Source organism: Meles meles, chromosome 1 (genome assembly GCF_922984935.1).
Source record: "Meles meles chromosome 1, mMelMel3.1 paternal haplotype, whole genome shotgun sequence".
NCBI classification, from domain to species: Eukaryota; Metazoa; Chordata; class Mammalia; order Carnivora; family Mustelidae; genus Meles; species Meles meles.
The window spans coordinates 54,480,792-54,496,114 of NC_060066.1; the positions used below are offsets into that span (position 1 = coordinate 54,480,792).

The 15,323-nt window shown below is 45.9% G+C and overlaps 1 protein-coding gene across 2 annotated transcripts in view; it reads left to right on the forward strand.

Annotated features, from left to right (window-relative positions):
• ZNF704 (zinc finger protein 704) overlaps nucleotides 1–15,323 on the forward strand; it is a 239,915-nt gene that overhangs the window by 196,196 nt on the left and 28,396 nt on the right. For both annotated transcript variants that reach the window (XM_046011007.1, XM_046011016.1), the window contains exon 5: nucleotides 14,036–14,136. In XM_046011007.1, coding sequence (XP_045866963.1) covers nucleotides 14,036–14,136 — 101 coding nt within the window. The remainder of the gene's footprint in view (nucleotides 1–14,035; nucleotides 14,137–15,323) is intronic.

Sequence of the window (15,323 nt, forward strand, 5' to 3'; positions counted from 1 at the left end):
GCTCGCGGTTTAAAAAGTTTGGGAAACCCTGTTCCGTGGTATAAAGAGAGAATGTGGTAAGAGGAGCACTGAACAGAAATCAATGTTGCTACCCTGAGAGCTTAAGAAAATCGTCTCACCTCTTTGATTATCAACTTCTTCATCTGTAAATCAGGCAAACAGCGATTATGAAACATCTGTCCGGATAATGGTGAAGATTAAATGTGACCATAAGTAGAAAGGTTGTGAGGCTGTGCAAGCGCTAAAACCCTGTGTCCTGGAATGTAGCAATACTGTAACAGACATTCTGGACCCCTGAACAAAGGCGGAAGCAGCATCCCCCCCCCCCCCCACCCACCCATGGGGTTTTGAAGAAGTGAACCTGCTCCTCCTCCTCCTTATGGAAGCTCTCTCATCTCTTCTGCCACCTCCCCCACACATGAATACCTCACTCTCTCCTTTATGGTGACCCATGTGCCTCTTATGTAAAGAGGAAGAGAGTGTGAGATGCATTGCCTAGACCGGGCACACACACACACACTCTCTCTCTCTCTCTCTCTCTCTCTCTTTTTAAGATTTTACTTATGTATTTGAGAGAAGACAGCATGAGAGAGACAAAGCAGGAGCAAGGGATTAGAGGCAGAGGGAGAGGGAGAACCAGACTCCCTGCTGAGCAGAGCCTGCAGTGGGGCTCAATCCCAGGACCCTGAGATCTTGACCTGAGCCACCCAGGCGCCCCAGGGTATTATCTCTTTCTACTAGCAGCAAGGAAGAAACAGTTGCAGAGAACAACTATATTTGTAAATTTAGTTACAGTTTACAACGTGCTTTTAAATGCAGCCTTTCATTTAATCATCACAAAAATCCTTGGCATATTCCTACCCCATTTTGCAGAAGAGGCTCCTTGAGGTTATGTGACTTGCCCAAGGTCCTGTAGCTTATAATGTGGCAGAGATAAGATCAGCTTGGCTGAAATAGCAAAGACGAAACTCCTGAAGAAAATTAATTCAAGAAATCCACATTTCCCTCTGCCCACAGAGGAGAATAACACGGAAAGAAAATAATCAGATGCAGCTACAGCCAACATCGTGTGGAGGGTGGGACTGGGGTGCGGAGGGTTCAGAAAAAAATCCGAGGGCAGAGAACAGAACTCCAGGCTGTCGGCTGCAGGGCTCACTTCCTGAATGAAGTACCCATTGCATTTAAGAAGATCTTCAGCCAAGGCAGTGGGAATGCAAGAAAGGGAAATGAAAGGCTTCTTTCTCCCAGTCCTGGAGATCAGCCAGCCAACTGCGTCAAGCCCAGTGTTAGCTGAATTTTTCCTTCGGGATTTCAGACCGACGGACGGTACTTCCCAGCACAGAGAAAAGCCAGGACTCCGGCTATAGGGAACGTGCAGTTCCCGTCACGACCACAAGGTGACGCAGTGATCCTAGCTACAGCCGCTCTGGGAGTCTGGAAGAAAACAAATTCTGTGGAAGGCTTGGGAGTTAACCATCAATCCCAGAAGACCTCTAGAAAATGAAGGAGTGCTGATACCTACTTATTAATATGTACTTTCTGCCCATGTCAGATTCCTAATTCTGTCGGATTCTGAGTTTGTCCAGTTCCGGAACAGGATAAAACAGTTCAGTTTCTGGAATTGGCACCCCAGCTCCAATACTTGGGCGACCATAAGCAAGTCGCTTGACTTCTCTAAGATCCCGTCTCCTCGTTTATAAACATGGATCATGATAGCACCACACCGATGGGGCTGTTCTGAGGATGATGCAGACAATGCCTGCTGGGTGCTAATATTTTGCTTTCCTTTTCACCCACTTGACAATGGACTGAATAGAAATTCGAGAAGCAGGCGTGTGGAGACAAGGGGTACACACCTCCATGCTCCATTCTGTCCCCACACTGACTGTATCAGTATTGGTGCAGCTCAAGACACCGCATCCCCCAGCCACTTCAGCCACCTTGGACTTATTTAGGGTTAATGAGAGAGGCCACAGTGACAGGGGCAGAAAGCAGGGGCAGTACAAGGAAACCTGCCTCAGGACTCCGCCTTTCAGAACATTAGCCGCAACTCAAAGACAATCACTACATCCCAGGCTTCATCGTTTCCACTTATTTTGATAGGTGTCTTGGCCATGAGCCATTTCACCCGTGGACTAGGCAGAATCTCGAGTCAGGGAAGAAAAAGTGCTGAGTTAACATAAGGTGCTTCAGTAATTACTGTGCAGTAGTAAACAATGAATTCGTCATGTGCTCCCTCTGCATTTTCAATCTTTCAGAACCAAAAAGCAATGAGTCACTTTAAATTGTGAATGACGGAAAAGGAAACAAACCCGTAAAGCCCTCACCAAGAAGCCGTTGCCAGTCTCCACGCTGACTTAATTCCTAGCCCACTAATTCTGAGCAGAGAGTGCCTCCTGTAAGAACCTCCGCTCCAGAAATAGACCCATCTGTTAGAGCTGCCGGGGAGGGCGGCGCTAAGAAAAGCAGCTCAGGGTCACACTGTACGGATTTCATGGTGATGACACAGCATCGCCAGCCAGATCAGGGGAGCGGATTGGCTTCAGGGAGGATCAGGACACAGAAGAGTGAGATCTAAGCACTTCAGTGACAGGATCCCATAATAATCTGTCAGGCAATAGAGAAGATCTAGAGCCTGGGACCTCCAAGGAGTTCAGAAATCACGTAGCCCACCCTTTCCAAGTTACAGGACCACTTGATCGTCTCCAGAAATGTCCAGATGATCCCCAAGATGAGATGCACTTGGAGAATCCACTGGTTGAGAAAATATATGAATAGGGATTTTTTTTTTTTGGTAAATACCTGTGTTTATTTAGGTTCTCTTTAATTACATTTGTAGTGAGATCTTTGTTTAAATGTGATTGTGAAGTCTTTGATTTCTTTTTTTTTACTTTAAATTTTTTATTTGTTACTTTTTTTTTTATAAACATATAATGTATTTTTATTCCCAGGGGTACAGGTCCGTGAGTCGCCAGGTTTACACACTTCACAGCACTCACCATAACACACACCCTCCCCAATGTCAACAACCCCCCCTCACCCTCACCCAAACCCCCTTCCCCCATCAACCCTCAGTTTGTTTTGTGAGATTAAGAATCACCTATGGTTTGTCTCCCTCGCAATCCCATCTTGCTTCATTTATTCTTCTCCTATCCCCCTAACCCCCCATGTTGCATCTCCACGTCCTCATATCAGGGAGATCATATGATAGTTGTCTCTCTCCGATTGACTTATTTCACTAAGCATGATACCCTCTAGTTCCATCCACGTTGTTGCAAATGGCAAGATTTCATTTCTTTTGATGGCTGCATAGTATGAATAGGGATTTTTATGAATTCATGAATTATGAATTTTATGAATTCAAGTTGATTTAGATATAATTTCCACACAATAAAATGAACTGATTTTAATAAAATGAACCCAGTTCAGTGGGTTTTGACTGATTTCTCCACCTGAGGAACCACCGCTCCAACGGAGGCTAGCACCCCTCGTGCCCCCCTCCCCCATGACCCCACAAACACTAGTTCTCTGACTCCTGTCACTGTAGGTCCATTTCCCATATTGCCATACTTCAAGTAAATGGAATCATACAGAGTGTACTATTTGGTGTACGAAATCCCACATGTTGGCAATAGGAATGCTCCTTCATCGCTGGCAGGAATGTAAAAATGGTCCAACCACTTTGTAAAACAGTTTGGCAGTTTCTTATAAAGTTAAATATATGCTTACCGTCTGACCCAGGCAATCCACTTAGATGTTTACCTAAGAGATAAGAAAACGTATGTCCACAAAAGGACTTGTAGGCTTGTAGTTCAGAGCAGTTTTATTCATTATCACTCCAAACTGCAAACAACCCAAATGTCCCTAAACAGGTAAATGGAGAAACAAAATCGTGGTTTATTCACTCAACAGAATACTACACCACAATAAAAGGATTCAAACTACCCACACACGAAACAGGGGGTGAATGTCAAGAACAAAATGCTGAGTTACGTAGCCAGACACAAAAGAAGACATTCTGTATTATTCCATTTATGAAAATCTTTTTATTTTTTATTTTTCTTCTCATCACAGTCTCTGTAAGCAGTGCATCTAGACGGGAGATGTTGAATCCGTTTGGTACACATGTGAATTCATCTGTCACTTTGCACTCACCTCACATACCTCCGAGATTACTCGTTCAGTCCCCCTGACTTACAAATAACAAAAGAAAGCCCCAAAGTTGAGATGAAATGTGTTAGTCAGCGTTCCCAATAAAGGAAAGAACTGGAATTCTACCAGCTTCTAGGCAGTTACTGTATTTTTAATACATCTCAGTTCACTTCTCAGTCTTTTGGAACATGCTGATGGTCTGAGGGGACCTCTTGGTCCTCAAAGAGCCATTGGAGCCTCTGCCAAGCAGTGCGGGCTCCGCCCACAGGGAGGCAGGCTGAGGAAGCGCACATAACGCAGCCCAGACCATGTCTGCAGAAAAGAAAAGGCTCCTGTTCCCTCAGGGACCCCAGTCCTCTCTGGGGAGGCTTGGATGTATGAGCAGCCACCCCCAGCACACACGTAGACATGTTCACACACGTACACAGATACATACACCTCAATTGCTACATAAGACACGTGAGGGTCTTCAAAATTATCTCCAGAATAGCAGATTGGCATCAACTCGAGGCTGCTGTGGGGTCAACCTGGCAGTAAAGTGATGTCTGCGTCCCTTCTGGAATATGGCTTTAGTCAGACTTACTGCTAGGCATGTATAGAATACTCCAAAATTCAGCCACATTTGTACTCTTGGAACTGAAAGGGACCTTCAGCCATCATCTTGTCGGACCTGTGGACAAGTCTCAGTTCTTTTAGGAAGACAGAAGCTACTCTAATGCATTCCAGGTCTGAAACAATTCAAAAGCAGGGCTGAGCCTGGCCATGGGAAAGGCAAGAAGAGAAAAGATGAGGGAAGCCCTGGACAGAGCTCTCAGCCTATAGCTCCAAAGTGGCTGGTGTGTAACAATATCGGGAAACTGCTGGGAAGGAAGAAGGAAGTTGTCTCCAGTCCTCCAGCCAACTGCACCCGAGTTGGGTGACTCCCAAGAGCTTGCCTGGAAGCTGCTGAGACTCTACCCACTACCCTCCACCCACCCCTCTCCCTCCCACCCCCCCACACATGTGAGCCGCACTCCTCTGGGCATTGTTGTCATGTTAAAGGAATTGAACGTATGGAAGACCCCAGCACAGTGTGGTCCCTGGCCAAGGGTGGCCGTGGCTCCCTCGGACACCCCAGCTTTGTGAACTTCTTTCTCTTAGAGCTTCGAGGGGCAGCCACAGCAGAAGCACAGATGGGCATGTCCAGACTTGGCCGCTGCGCCTCGGCCAGGAACTTTGCTTGCTTTGACCTCCTTTGGGAGAGCTGGTGGCAACCCGGGCAATATTTATTTAGTTATTTGTTCCTGTTCTCCTCCTCCCATGGCTTGTTGTTGGGTTGGTTTGGGGGTTGTTTTGTTTTGTTTAAATATAACAGCAAGTAGTCTTTGTAGACTAAGGATTGGTTTCCATCGGATGTCGTTAGGGGACTTTGCCGAGTACTTAATCACCATGTAAGGGGTCTCATGGTTTGACATAAGAACATCCTTCACCAGTGCAGAGAGAAGCTGCTTGATTCCATTCGAGTTGAGATTATCCTTTCAGTGTCCTTTTATCCTCCCAAAATATTCAAGCAAGTGTTATAGGGTAGCTTCCATTTTTTAAAGAAATGACTTTTTCAAATTAAAAATAAGATAATTTTTACATTTGGAGGTTAACGTAAAAAGAAGGTACCCCTCCCCAGTATTTCCGCCTTGCAATAATACATGTTGATTTGCATTACATACCCTCCCCCTTAAAAAAGATAATGTTCATATACTTTTATAACCTCCTTTTCCCCAGTATCAATCAAGGCTCGGGCAGGAAGCAGGCCGTGTACTCCAGTGGAGTCACTGAAGTCTAACGAAGAAGTTCTCCACAGAAGTGTAGACAGGGTTGGGGGACATCAGAAGAAGGTACCCTCAGACCTAACAACATTACCAACCCCTAAGCCTGAAGAGGCAACCAGAGGGGCTGCCAGAACCCAGGGGCATACCAAAACTGAAAATATCACCAGAAGTGTTAGTTTTGGGAGGAGAAATGTAGCCACTGCCCACCTGTGGCCAGGCAGACAGGAAGCTGAGGGAACCCCTACCCTCTTGCCTTCCCGTCTCTCCTCTTGCCTCCTCACCTCCTGTCAGTGCCTCTCATTGGCCAAACCAGTGGGCAAGGAGACCCACTGATGCATAAAGTTGAGCCTCCAGGCACTGACCTGGGTGGAGAAAGGAGTTATGGGAGCCTGTAGAGACCAAGAGGAAGTATCAGCAATTCCCTTCTGCACTGGGAACTTGTTTTCTCATGTCAAAGAAGCTTTTCTTGCAACTTCATTTTTAAGATTCCTTAATATTCAGTTATATGAAATTAACCAATCTCCCCATAATTCCTTCAGTTAGTAACCTTGAGAGGATTTCGGATTTCTTGCTAGTCTAAAAATCCATGCGATGATTATCTTGATACACATCACTTGGCAGACATCCTCAAATGATTTTCTTAGGATAAATCCCTAAAAGTTCAGTTGGGTCAAAATGATTAAGTGCTTCCAAAGCTTAATCTGTTTTGCTCTTAAATTTAGAGATAACAAATACCTGTGCATGTGTAAATTATAAAGGCAGAGCTCTGGCAGTTCGGGATAAAACGGGATAATAAATGAAAGACATTATTGAAAAGAAATGCCAAAAAAGGAGAAGTAGAGGAGAGAAAGCAAAGCTTTCCCTCCCTGAAGGGGTTTGGGAGTGCCCCCTCCCCAAACACAGTGAAAGGTCTCCCCACCATATATAATCATGTTTCTGAGTCCGCATTTGCAACCACCTTGCAAATCAGCAGGAACTTTCTCTATACATCTGGAGTGTAATACCGCATAAAGGCCTTCTGATGGCTTATGCTAATGACCCGAATCGTTATAAATTAGTCATTTTTCCTGTTGCACATTTTCCATTTTCTTCCGGTGAACTTAGACCTTCTTCAAGTACTTATCAGTGGAGGGTGTGTGAGGCTGGAAGGAAAAAGTACTACATGGAGTGGAGAGAAAGCCATCTAGAATTCAGTATTCAGCACACTTGCCATGGGCCTACACTGAGAAGTTCATTTACAGCCCTGTAAGATAATCAAGTGTTAATCACACTGGGAAATCTTCTTGAATTCCACAAAACAACCATCTTTTTGACAAACACCCTTTGAACATCAATTATTTACTACATTCCAAAATGCTTAAGTAAATTAAGATGTCACAAATATGGCTCATTGCTGTGGCCCTAAAGTACAACATTCCCAAGATTCAACACAACAAATTCTAATTGCTAGGTTATGTTAGGCACAGGAGTAGAGTGAGTTTTGGGCAAGAAATCATGGTTTCTACTCTCAGAGAGTTTCCCATGATCAAAACTATTTAGTCCAACCCCGGCAAGTCTCTTGGAAACCCAGCAAAAGAAAAACGCAAAGAGGAAGCAAAGTTGATCACTTTTCATATGCATTACCAACTTTTCTTTGGGTAACAGATTTCCGTGGAGCCCTTAGCAGGGGCCCATGGAAGTGAGGAGACGATGCTTAAACAATTGGCAGTTACCCCAATTCCAAGGGATTTAGAGAAGGTCTCGGTCAGCTTCGTTGTAGCTTTTGGATTTGATAGCCCTGTATTTGCTTTTTCTTCCTAACTAATGGAAGGAGTTATACCAGTGACATTTATTTTTCTATAATCAGTACTGAGCTTTACTGCTTTTCAACTTAAATAAACAAATGTTTAACATATTCCTGCAAGGACTATGAATAACAGCAACCTTATCAATAATACTTGTATGCACAAAAATACCAGTGTGATAATCATTTCCTAAAACAATCAGCAATTTGAACCTTTAAAAAATTCCTAAGACGTAGAAGGAATTTGGCTCTGGTGTTGTGTAATATATTCTGTTAACTGACTCATTGGTAGGAACCATCCAGGGACACTGGATATGTCTCCTAATTTCTGGGTTCTGGTTTCCCCCTATAAATTTGAAAATAGTATCATATGCCTCGCTGGTGCTTTCCCGGTCTCTAAAGCCCCATGTCAACCTTCTCTTCAAAGCCTCCCTCTTCCGCCCTTCACTTTGACCTCACTTCCTACCTCACTGAAAAATTAGAAGCATTCAGACAGGAATGCCTTTTTTTTAAATCAGCAGATAAACTGAATCTACATCCATCCCTTGGATTTCTTCTCTTCCAGGGGAGGACCGCCCTGCTGCCATCCAGGGCAGCCCTGTCAGCCAGGCTGGAGGCAGAAGAGCTGGATCCTCCTTCTTTGGCAGGGCCTCACCCCGTGTGCCCCCCCCCCCCACTCCCACATCTCGGCTGCAGGGTCCGTCTCTTCTCCCTTTGCAGCTGTTCCCATCAGCATAAAAATCCACTTCAGTATCACTCGTCTTTACAAACTCTCCCTTTACCGCTCGCAGGTCAGACCGGCCACCTTTCTTGAAAAGGGTGGCCCTTATTCCCTTCACTTCTTTCAACCCCACTTACTCTCCCACCCTAGGCAGTCTGACTTCCTTCCCCGCTACTCTGTGAAACCTGCTCTTGTCTGGGCCACCAACAGCTGCCACGTTCGGCCTCCGTGGACTCTCCCCAGGCTGCGTTCAATGCCGTTCGCCGCATCTTCCTTCTTGAACACTTTCCTCTACCTGTGCCATAATACTGCACTATCTTGATTCCACCTCCCCGACTGCTCTTCCTCTGTGTGTGTGTGTCTGTCTGTCTGTCTGTGTCTCTCTCTGACTGTTCCTGCTCTCAATCTCTTTCTGTCTCTCTGATTCTGTTCTGTCTGTCTCTCTCTCTCTGACCGCTCTTGCTCTCTGTCCCTATCTATCTCTATAACTGCTCTGCTCTCTCTCTCTGACTGCTCCCGTGTGCTCTCTCTCTCTCTCTCTCTGGCTCTTCCTGCTCTCTCTCTCCTCTCTGCTCCTGCTCCCTCTCTCTCTCTTTTTCTCTCTCTCTCTGACTGCTCCTGCTGTCTCTCCCCAGTAGGAAATACTGGAAGCTACAGAGTCCTGGGCCTTCTACTCATCTCTAGTTGCATTTTTCCCTACATGATCTCATCCAGGCCTAAGTTTTAAGTAATCCTTCAGCCCCGGACTCCAGACGTACATCTCTAGCCCTGACTTTCCCTAAGTTCCAGGCTCGCATGTCCGGTGCCATACCTGCCATCTCTTCCTGATCTACAATAGTTATCTCTAAATCAATATATTCAAAACAGAACCACAATTTGCCTGGCTATGCAAGTCGTCTTTTAGACTATCATATGCCTGGGGGCGCCTGGGTGGCTCAGTGGGTTAAAGCCTCTGCCTTCAGCTCGAGTCATGATCCCAGGGTCCTGGGATCGAGCCCCGCGTCAGGGTCTCTGCTCTGCAGGGAGCCTGCTTCCTCCTCTCTCTCTGCCTGCCTCTCTGCCTAGTTGTGATTTCTCTCTGTCAAATAAATAAAATGTTAAAAAAAAAAAAGAAAAAAGACTGTCCTATGCCTGGCCTCGACGTTGTGCCACGCCTTGTATTCAACCCAAAGCCAGCACTGTTGGATCCGCCTCCAAAACATATCCTGAACGTGTCTGCTTTATCCGTGCTCACTGCCCAACCTGCTTCCATCCACCATGTTCTCTGACCTGCGGTAGCATAACACGGACGACCTTGTTGCTCTCTCCCCAAGCTGAATGATAGTTTTTTAAAAAGATTTTATTTATTTCAGAGAGAGAGAGAGAGTGCACAAGTCAGGGAGACAAGTCAAGGGAGAGGGAGACACAGACTCCCTGCTAAGCAAGGAGCCTGATACGGGGCTCGATCCTAGGACCCCAGGATCGTGACCTGAGCAGAAGGCCGATGTTTAACCGACAGAGCCACCCAGCTGACCCTGAAGTGATTTTTTTTTAAACCTAAATCATATAATTATATAATATCACTCCCCTGCTTAAACCCCTTCAGTACCTTCTCTTTTATTTTAGAATAAATTCCAGATTCCTTACTGTCACCTACAAGACCCTCATGATCTGGCCCTCCTTGTCTGCCTGCCTTATCTCAGATGATTCTCTCTCTCTCTCTCATTTCCTTCTAAACTCATTCTTCTTTCTGGCCTTCCAATGTGCCAAAATCTCTTCCTCTTTTTCCCGGAAAACTCCAGCTCTTAGCATGGCGATCTGCTGCTCCAACCTTTAGGTCCCAGCTCAAAAGTCACATTCTAGAAGCCTTCACCGACCTATAGCCACCACATGCCTCTCCAGAAACCTTACCCTAGCTGAAGCAGTCACCATCTATTAACATTTCTGTCCTCTCCCACTAGCATGTAAGTTCCTGGAGAGCAGTTTTTTTTCTCTCTCTCTCTCTCTTTTGTTCCTCTATCCCTGGCACCTGGAATATTCCTAGCTAAATAGCTCTTTGGTTTCATTAGTCAAAGAACACCATCAGCAGAAAGGTTTGGAATGAATCAAAAAGTGTTTTCATCGATCATGACTTTATTTCTAGTCAGACATTTGGACTCTCAGGTACATGTAATTTCAGTTTGAGTCATTAATTCCCTTAAGTGGATGAGATTTTTTAATAGTTTAGCTTCATTGTTTGAAAAGCGGGTAAAAGCCCTCATGGTGTGAGGGTTTGTTCATTAATATTGTGAAGTCATTCTCTGCTCGGAATACAAAATACCAGGGAGAGTTCCTTCCTGTGAACCTTTGAGGCTGAGGGGTAAGATGGAAACTCTCCCCTTTTGGTTCACCCTACAGCCCGCGAGTTTAGTTCAGTGGCCAAAGAGATCAGGGAGCCTGAGATTTGTGAACTGTCCCCTTAGAATAAACGCAGACTCATCAGGATTGTGTCCTCTCGAGTCTCCTAAGTATGTGTTTGCTTCCCAGGTTCCTTCACACCCTTCTTCTCTGGCTCCAGCTCCTGTGTAGCACAGAGCAGCCTGAGGCCAGCATCCCCCAGCTGCTGGGGACACCCAGGCCCTGAGGCAGGAACGGGGACACGGCGGGCTGCCCGACTCCTGCTGTCGCTAGTCTGCTCTAGCTGATTCGCAGTCCTCAGCTGCTGTGATGTTCCTTCCACACGCCATGCTGCAAGTAGCCATTCCCCAGCACACAGAAATACTCCTCAGTTCTGGAAATTTCCAAGTGCCTTTCCAGTTGAGAAATGTATAAAAAGTCCTCGGGGGGTTAGGGGGCAGGCGGTGGCAGGATCAGGATACTAATCCCATTGGTAATACCTGAATGAATCATCTTCTACATGTGTAAATGATTGCCCTGTAGAACAGGGGATGTACTGGTGGGCCCCACACCAGCTTGATGGCAGAAATCCTACTGGACCTGTAAACAAAGCTGCATCAATCCCATCACTTCGGGGAACGTGTCACCACCACAATGTTTATTGGTAAGAGTAGGCTTACCGTTGGAACAGCCAATTTCCAAACCTCAGTGGCGTAACACCATAAAGGTTTATTTATTTCGGGTGTCACAATCCAAGCAGGTCAGGTGGGATGGGCCCACACAGTCCTTCAGGGACCCAGGCTCCTTCCTCCTAATGCAGGGATTCTTTTTTTTTTTTTAATGTATTTACTTGACAGAGATCACAAGTAGGTAGAGAGGCAGGCAGAGAGAGAGAGAGGAGGAAGCAGGCTCACTGCTGAGCAGAGAGCCCGATGTGGGGCTTGATCCCAGGACCCTGAAATCATGACCTGAGCCAAAGGCAGAGGCTTTAACCCACTGAGCCACCCAGGCGCCCCCCTAATGCAGGGATTCTTAACCTGCAGTCCTCAGACCCCAAAAGGCTGGACAGAGTTCAAGAGGGTCTGTGAACTTGGAGTGGGAAAGAAGTGTATTTTCATTGTCATTAAACTCCTAACTACAATCCAGCATCTCCTGCAGCTACGATTGACAGCATCAAAGCACAATCCGAGTGCCTCCTGTGACTTTACTACCAGTAGAAAGCATCAGTAGTTTCATATCACATCATAATTTTAGAAGATACCATGAAATATCATTTAGGCTTAACACGACTTTGAAATTATGATAGTTCTTAGACTTACTTCAAGACCTTGTTATTCGATAAGTTCATTAAAGAGTTCTAGCCATATCGCAAAATATTTTTAATATTTGGGTAACTATTTCAATATGCTTGCTCTTCTTTGTGTTTCTCTGTGTTTTATTTTAAATGTTAAAAAATATTAGTTTCCACAGGTGCATAGCAAACAAAAGATTAAGAATCCCTGATCAAATGGGTCCCCTGAGTGGTTGAGTGTCCTCAGCATCTAGTCAGCGGCCAGGGCCGGAATGGCACTGCCACGTAGTTTAGAGACGAGTCTTAGAAGGGATAGCTAGCGCTTCCGCTCACAGTCTGTTCGTCCTAAGTCAGTCACACGTCCCCACCTGACAGCAAGGGAGGCTGGGAAATGAGGTCTAGCTGTGTGTTCAGGATGAAAAGGAAATAGGGCTCGGGGAGCACACAGAAGTGACTCTCACCAGGCCTATGGGAATAATCAGCAAAGCGGCGGCATCCCAAGGACAAGGGTCTTCTCTGGAGAAGACTAATCTCCTGTCAAATTCATTTCAGGAAGTATAATCCTAGCAATACCATAACAACAACCACTTGTTGAATAATTACTCCTGTTGGTGTTGTGCTAAAGGATTCACTTTCATGACCTCACTTAATCCCATAATATCCCTCTGAGACAGGTACTGTTATTGTTCCTACTTATTAAATAAAGGAGCCAAGGACTTGAGTCAGTCCAAAATCAGTGCTCTCAGGAATGCTCAGGTGGCTCAGATATTAAGCGTATGCCTTCGGCTCAGGTCATGATCTCAGGGTCCTAGGATGGAGCCCCGCATTGGGCTCCCTGCTTGGCGAGAAGCCTGCTTCTCCCACTCCCACTGCGTATGTTCTGTCTCTCACTGTCTCTCTCTCTCTGTCAAATAAATAAGATCTTTAAAAAACAAAACAAAACAAAAAAACAAATTCAGTGCTCACAGTCACTGTGCTGGACAATTTGGGGAAGACATTGAGACCCTTGAAAAGAAGGTGTCATTGTGTCCTGATAGAAAGGGGCGGTTCCTGGTGCCCAGCTACCTGCATTACCAGCTTTGCTAGAAGCTGGTTTATTCACTGGGCACAGTTTACTGACACTTTCTATGAATCTGTAAAATGATGGCAATGATAGTATCTATTTCTTAGAATTAAATGAGGTAAACTTTTCTAACAGCACTTGGCATATGGAAAGTGCACAGTGGATGTTAGATACCATCATTAACACCTAAATGACATTGTGACCGCCTTAATGAAAGTGAACTAAATACTCAGGGCAATTTAGTATCCATGAAGGATGCAGAAAATGTCTGAGGTCATCAAGCTCCTTACCAGCTGGTGGGACAGGGAGGTTCCCTAGAATGGTATGCTGCATTATGTCAAGATGAGAAGTTGGTACCTTTTTTTAAAAAAGGATTTATTTATTCATTTTGGAGAGAGAGAGTGCAGGGTGGAGGGGCAGAGGGAGAAGGAGTGGAAGAGAATCTGAAGCAGAGTCCCTGCTGAGCACCCGGTCCAACGTGGGGCTCGATCCTACAACCATGAGATCATGACCTGAGCCAAAATCGAGTCGGACACTTCACTGAGTCACCCAGGCACCACAAGCTGTTACTTTGGGGGGGGGGGTATTTATTTATTTATTTGAGAGAGAAAGAGAGAGACCACAAGCAGGAGGAGGGGGAGAGGGAGAGGGAGAAGCAGGCTCCCCGCTGAGTGGGGAACCCAACACAGGACTCGATCCTAGGATCCTGGGATCATGACCTGAGCTGAAGGCAGATGTTCAACCGACGCAGGCATCCAGGCACCCAAGTTGTTCCTTTTCTAACGAAGGGGAAAAGATGTGTTGGGTCGGCAGAAAATGCTGATGGGCTAGTTTTCATTTTAATGTAACTTTCCCCTGTTTACAGAATTCTATGAAGGTGATGTTCAAATGCCTCTGGAAGAACTGTGGGAAGGTGCTGAGCACGGCAGCGGGCATCCAGAAACACATACGGACCATTCATCTTGGGTAAGGCAGTCCTCCCCTCAGGGCTTGCTGTGGCCACCATGAGCTCCATCGAGGGCCACCCGCACTAAGAAATGACACAGGAATAGAGACTGGGCCTGCTTGATCTTCCTAGTCCCTGCGGGGATGGCCACTCCGATCATGCAGGCCAGCATGGCACAGTGGGGAGAATGTGGATTTAACCTTGCAAAGCCTCCCCAGTTTACTTGCTAAGAGACCTTAGGCAAGTCACTGCTCTGAGCCTCTGTACCCTCTGACAATGAGACCAATAGTAAAATCAGCCCTGTGTAAGGGTCAAAATATAAAATGTGTGTGAGAGCGGTCTGAAAAATATAAAATGCAAGGATAGGACAGGTTCCTTGGAGTCCCTGAAATTGTCTGTCAAATTAAATGTGCATTTTTTCCCCAAGGCAGAGTATTTATGACTTTGAGCCTCAAAAGCATATATATGGCCTCAGAAGGGCTTAAGAACCACTGTGTCAATCAGTGCCGTGGTTTCTACTCTTACGTTAGCTGATGAGTTGGCTCCATCATTTTCTGTTGCTCAAATAAGCCCTTTATGTGTCCACTCTATGCTTTTCCCTGTGTTATGTAAACACCTTTCTAAGGAAAGAGAACACAGAGTTTCCAGCAGTGGCTATGAGGGGGTCCCACCCACGGGGCAGTGGAGGTTCAGCAGCCTTGTCCCTTAATCTCTGGGTCTCTCCTGCCCAGGGACATCGGACGTGGAAGGACCTTGGGAGGCTGTACGGCATCACCAGTGTGTATTAGGCAAATGCATGACCAAGTCCCCAAATGCTTGGACAGAGGAGTCTTTTCAACAAGGTGATGTCAAGAAATAAACACTAGAGTCACCCTGCCCAGCAAGGGACAAATTTAGGAATTTCATCATCCATACAAAAGTGGTATAAAAAGAAAACAAGGGACCCCTAGGTGGCTCAGTGGGTTAAAGCCTCTGCCTTCAGCTCAGGTCATGATCCCAGGGTCCTGGGATCGAGCCCCACATCAGGCTCTCTGCTCAGTGGAGAGCCTGCTTCCCTCTCTCTCTCTGCCTGCCTCTCTGCCTACTTGTGATCTCTGTCTGTCAAATAAATAAAATCTTTAAAAAAAAAAAAAGAAAGAAAGAAAAGAAAATGAAAATGGGTTCTAAGGTGACTCAGCGGCTCTGTACAGGTGGGCTCCTGCAAGGA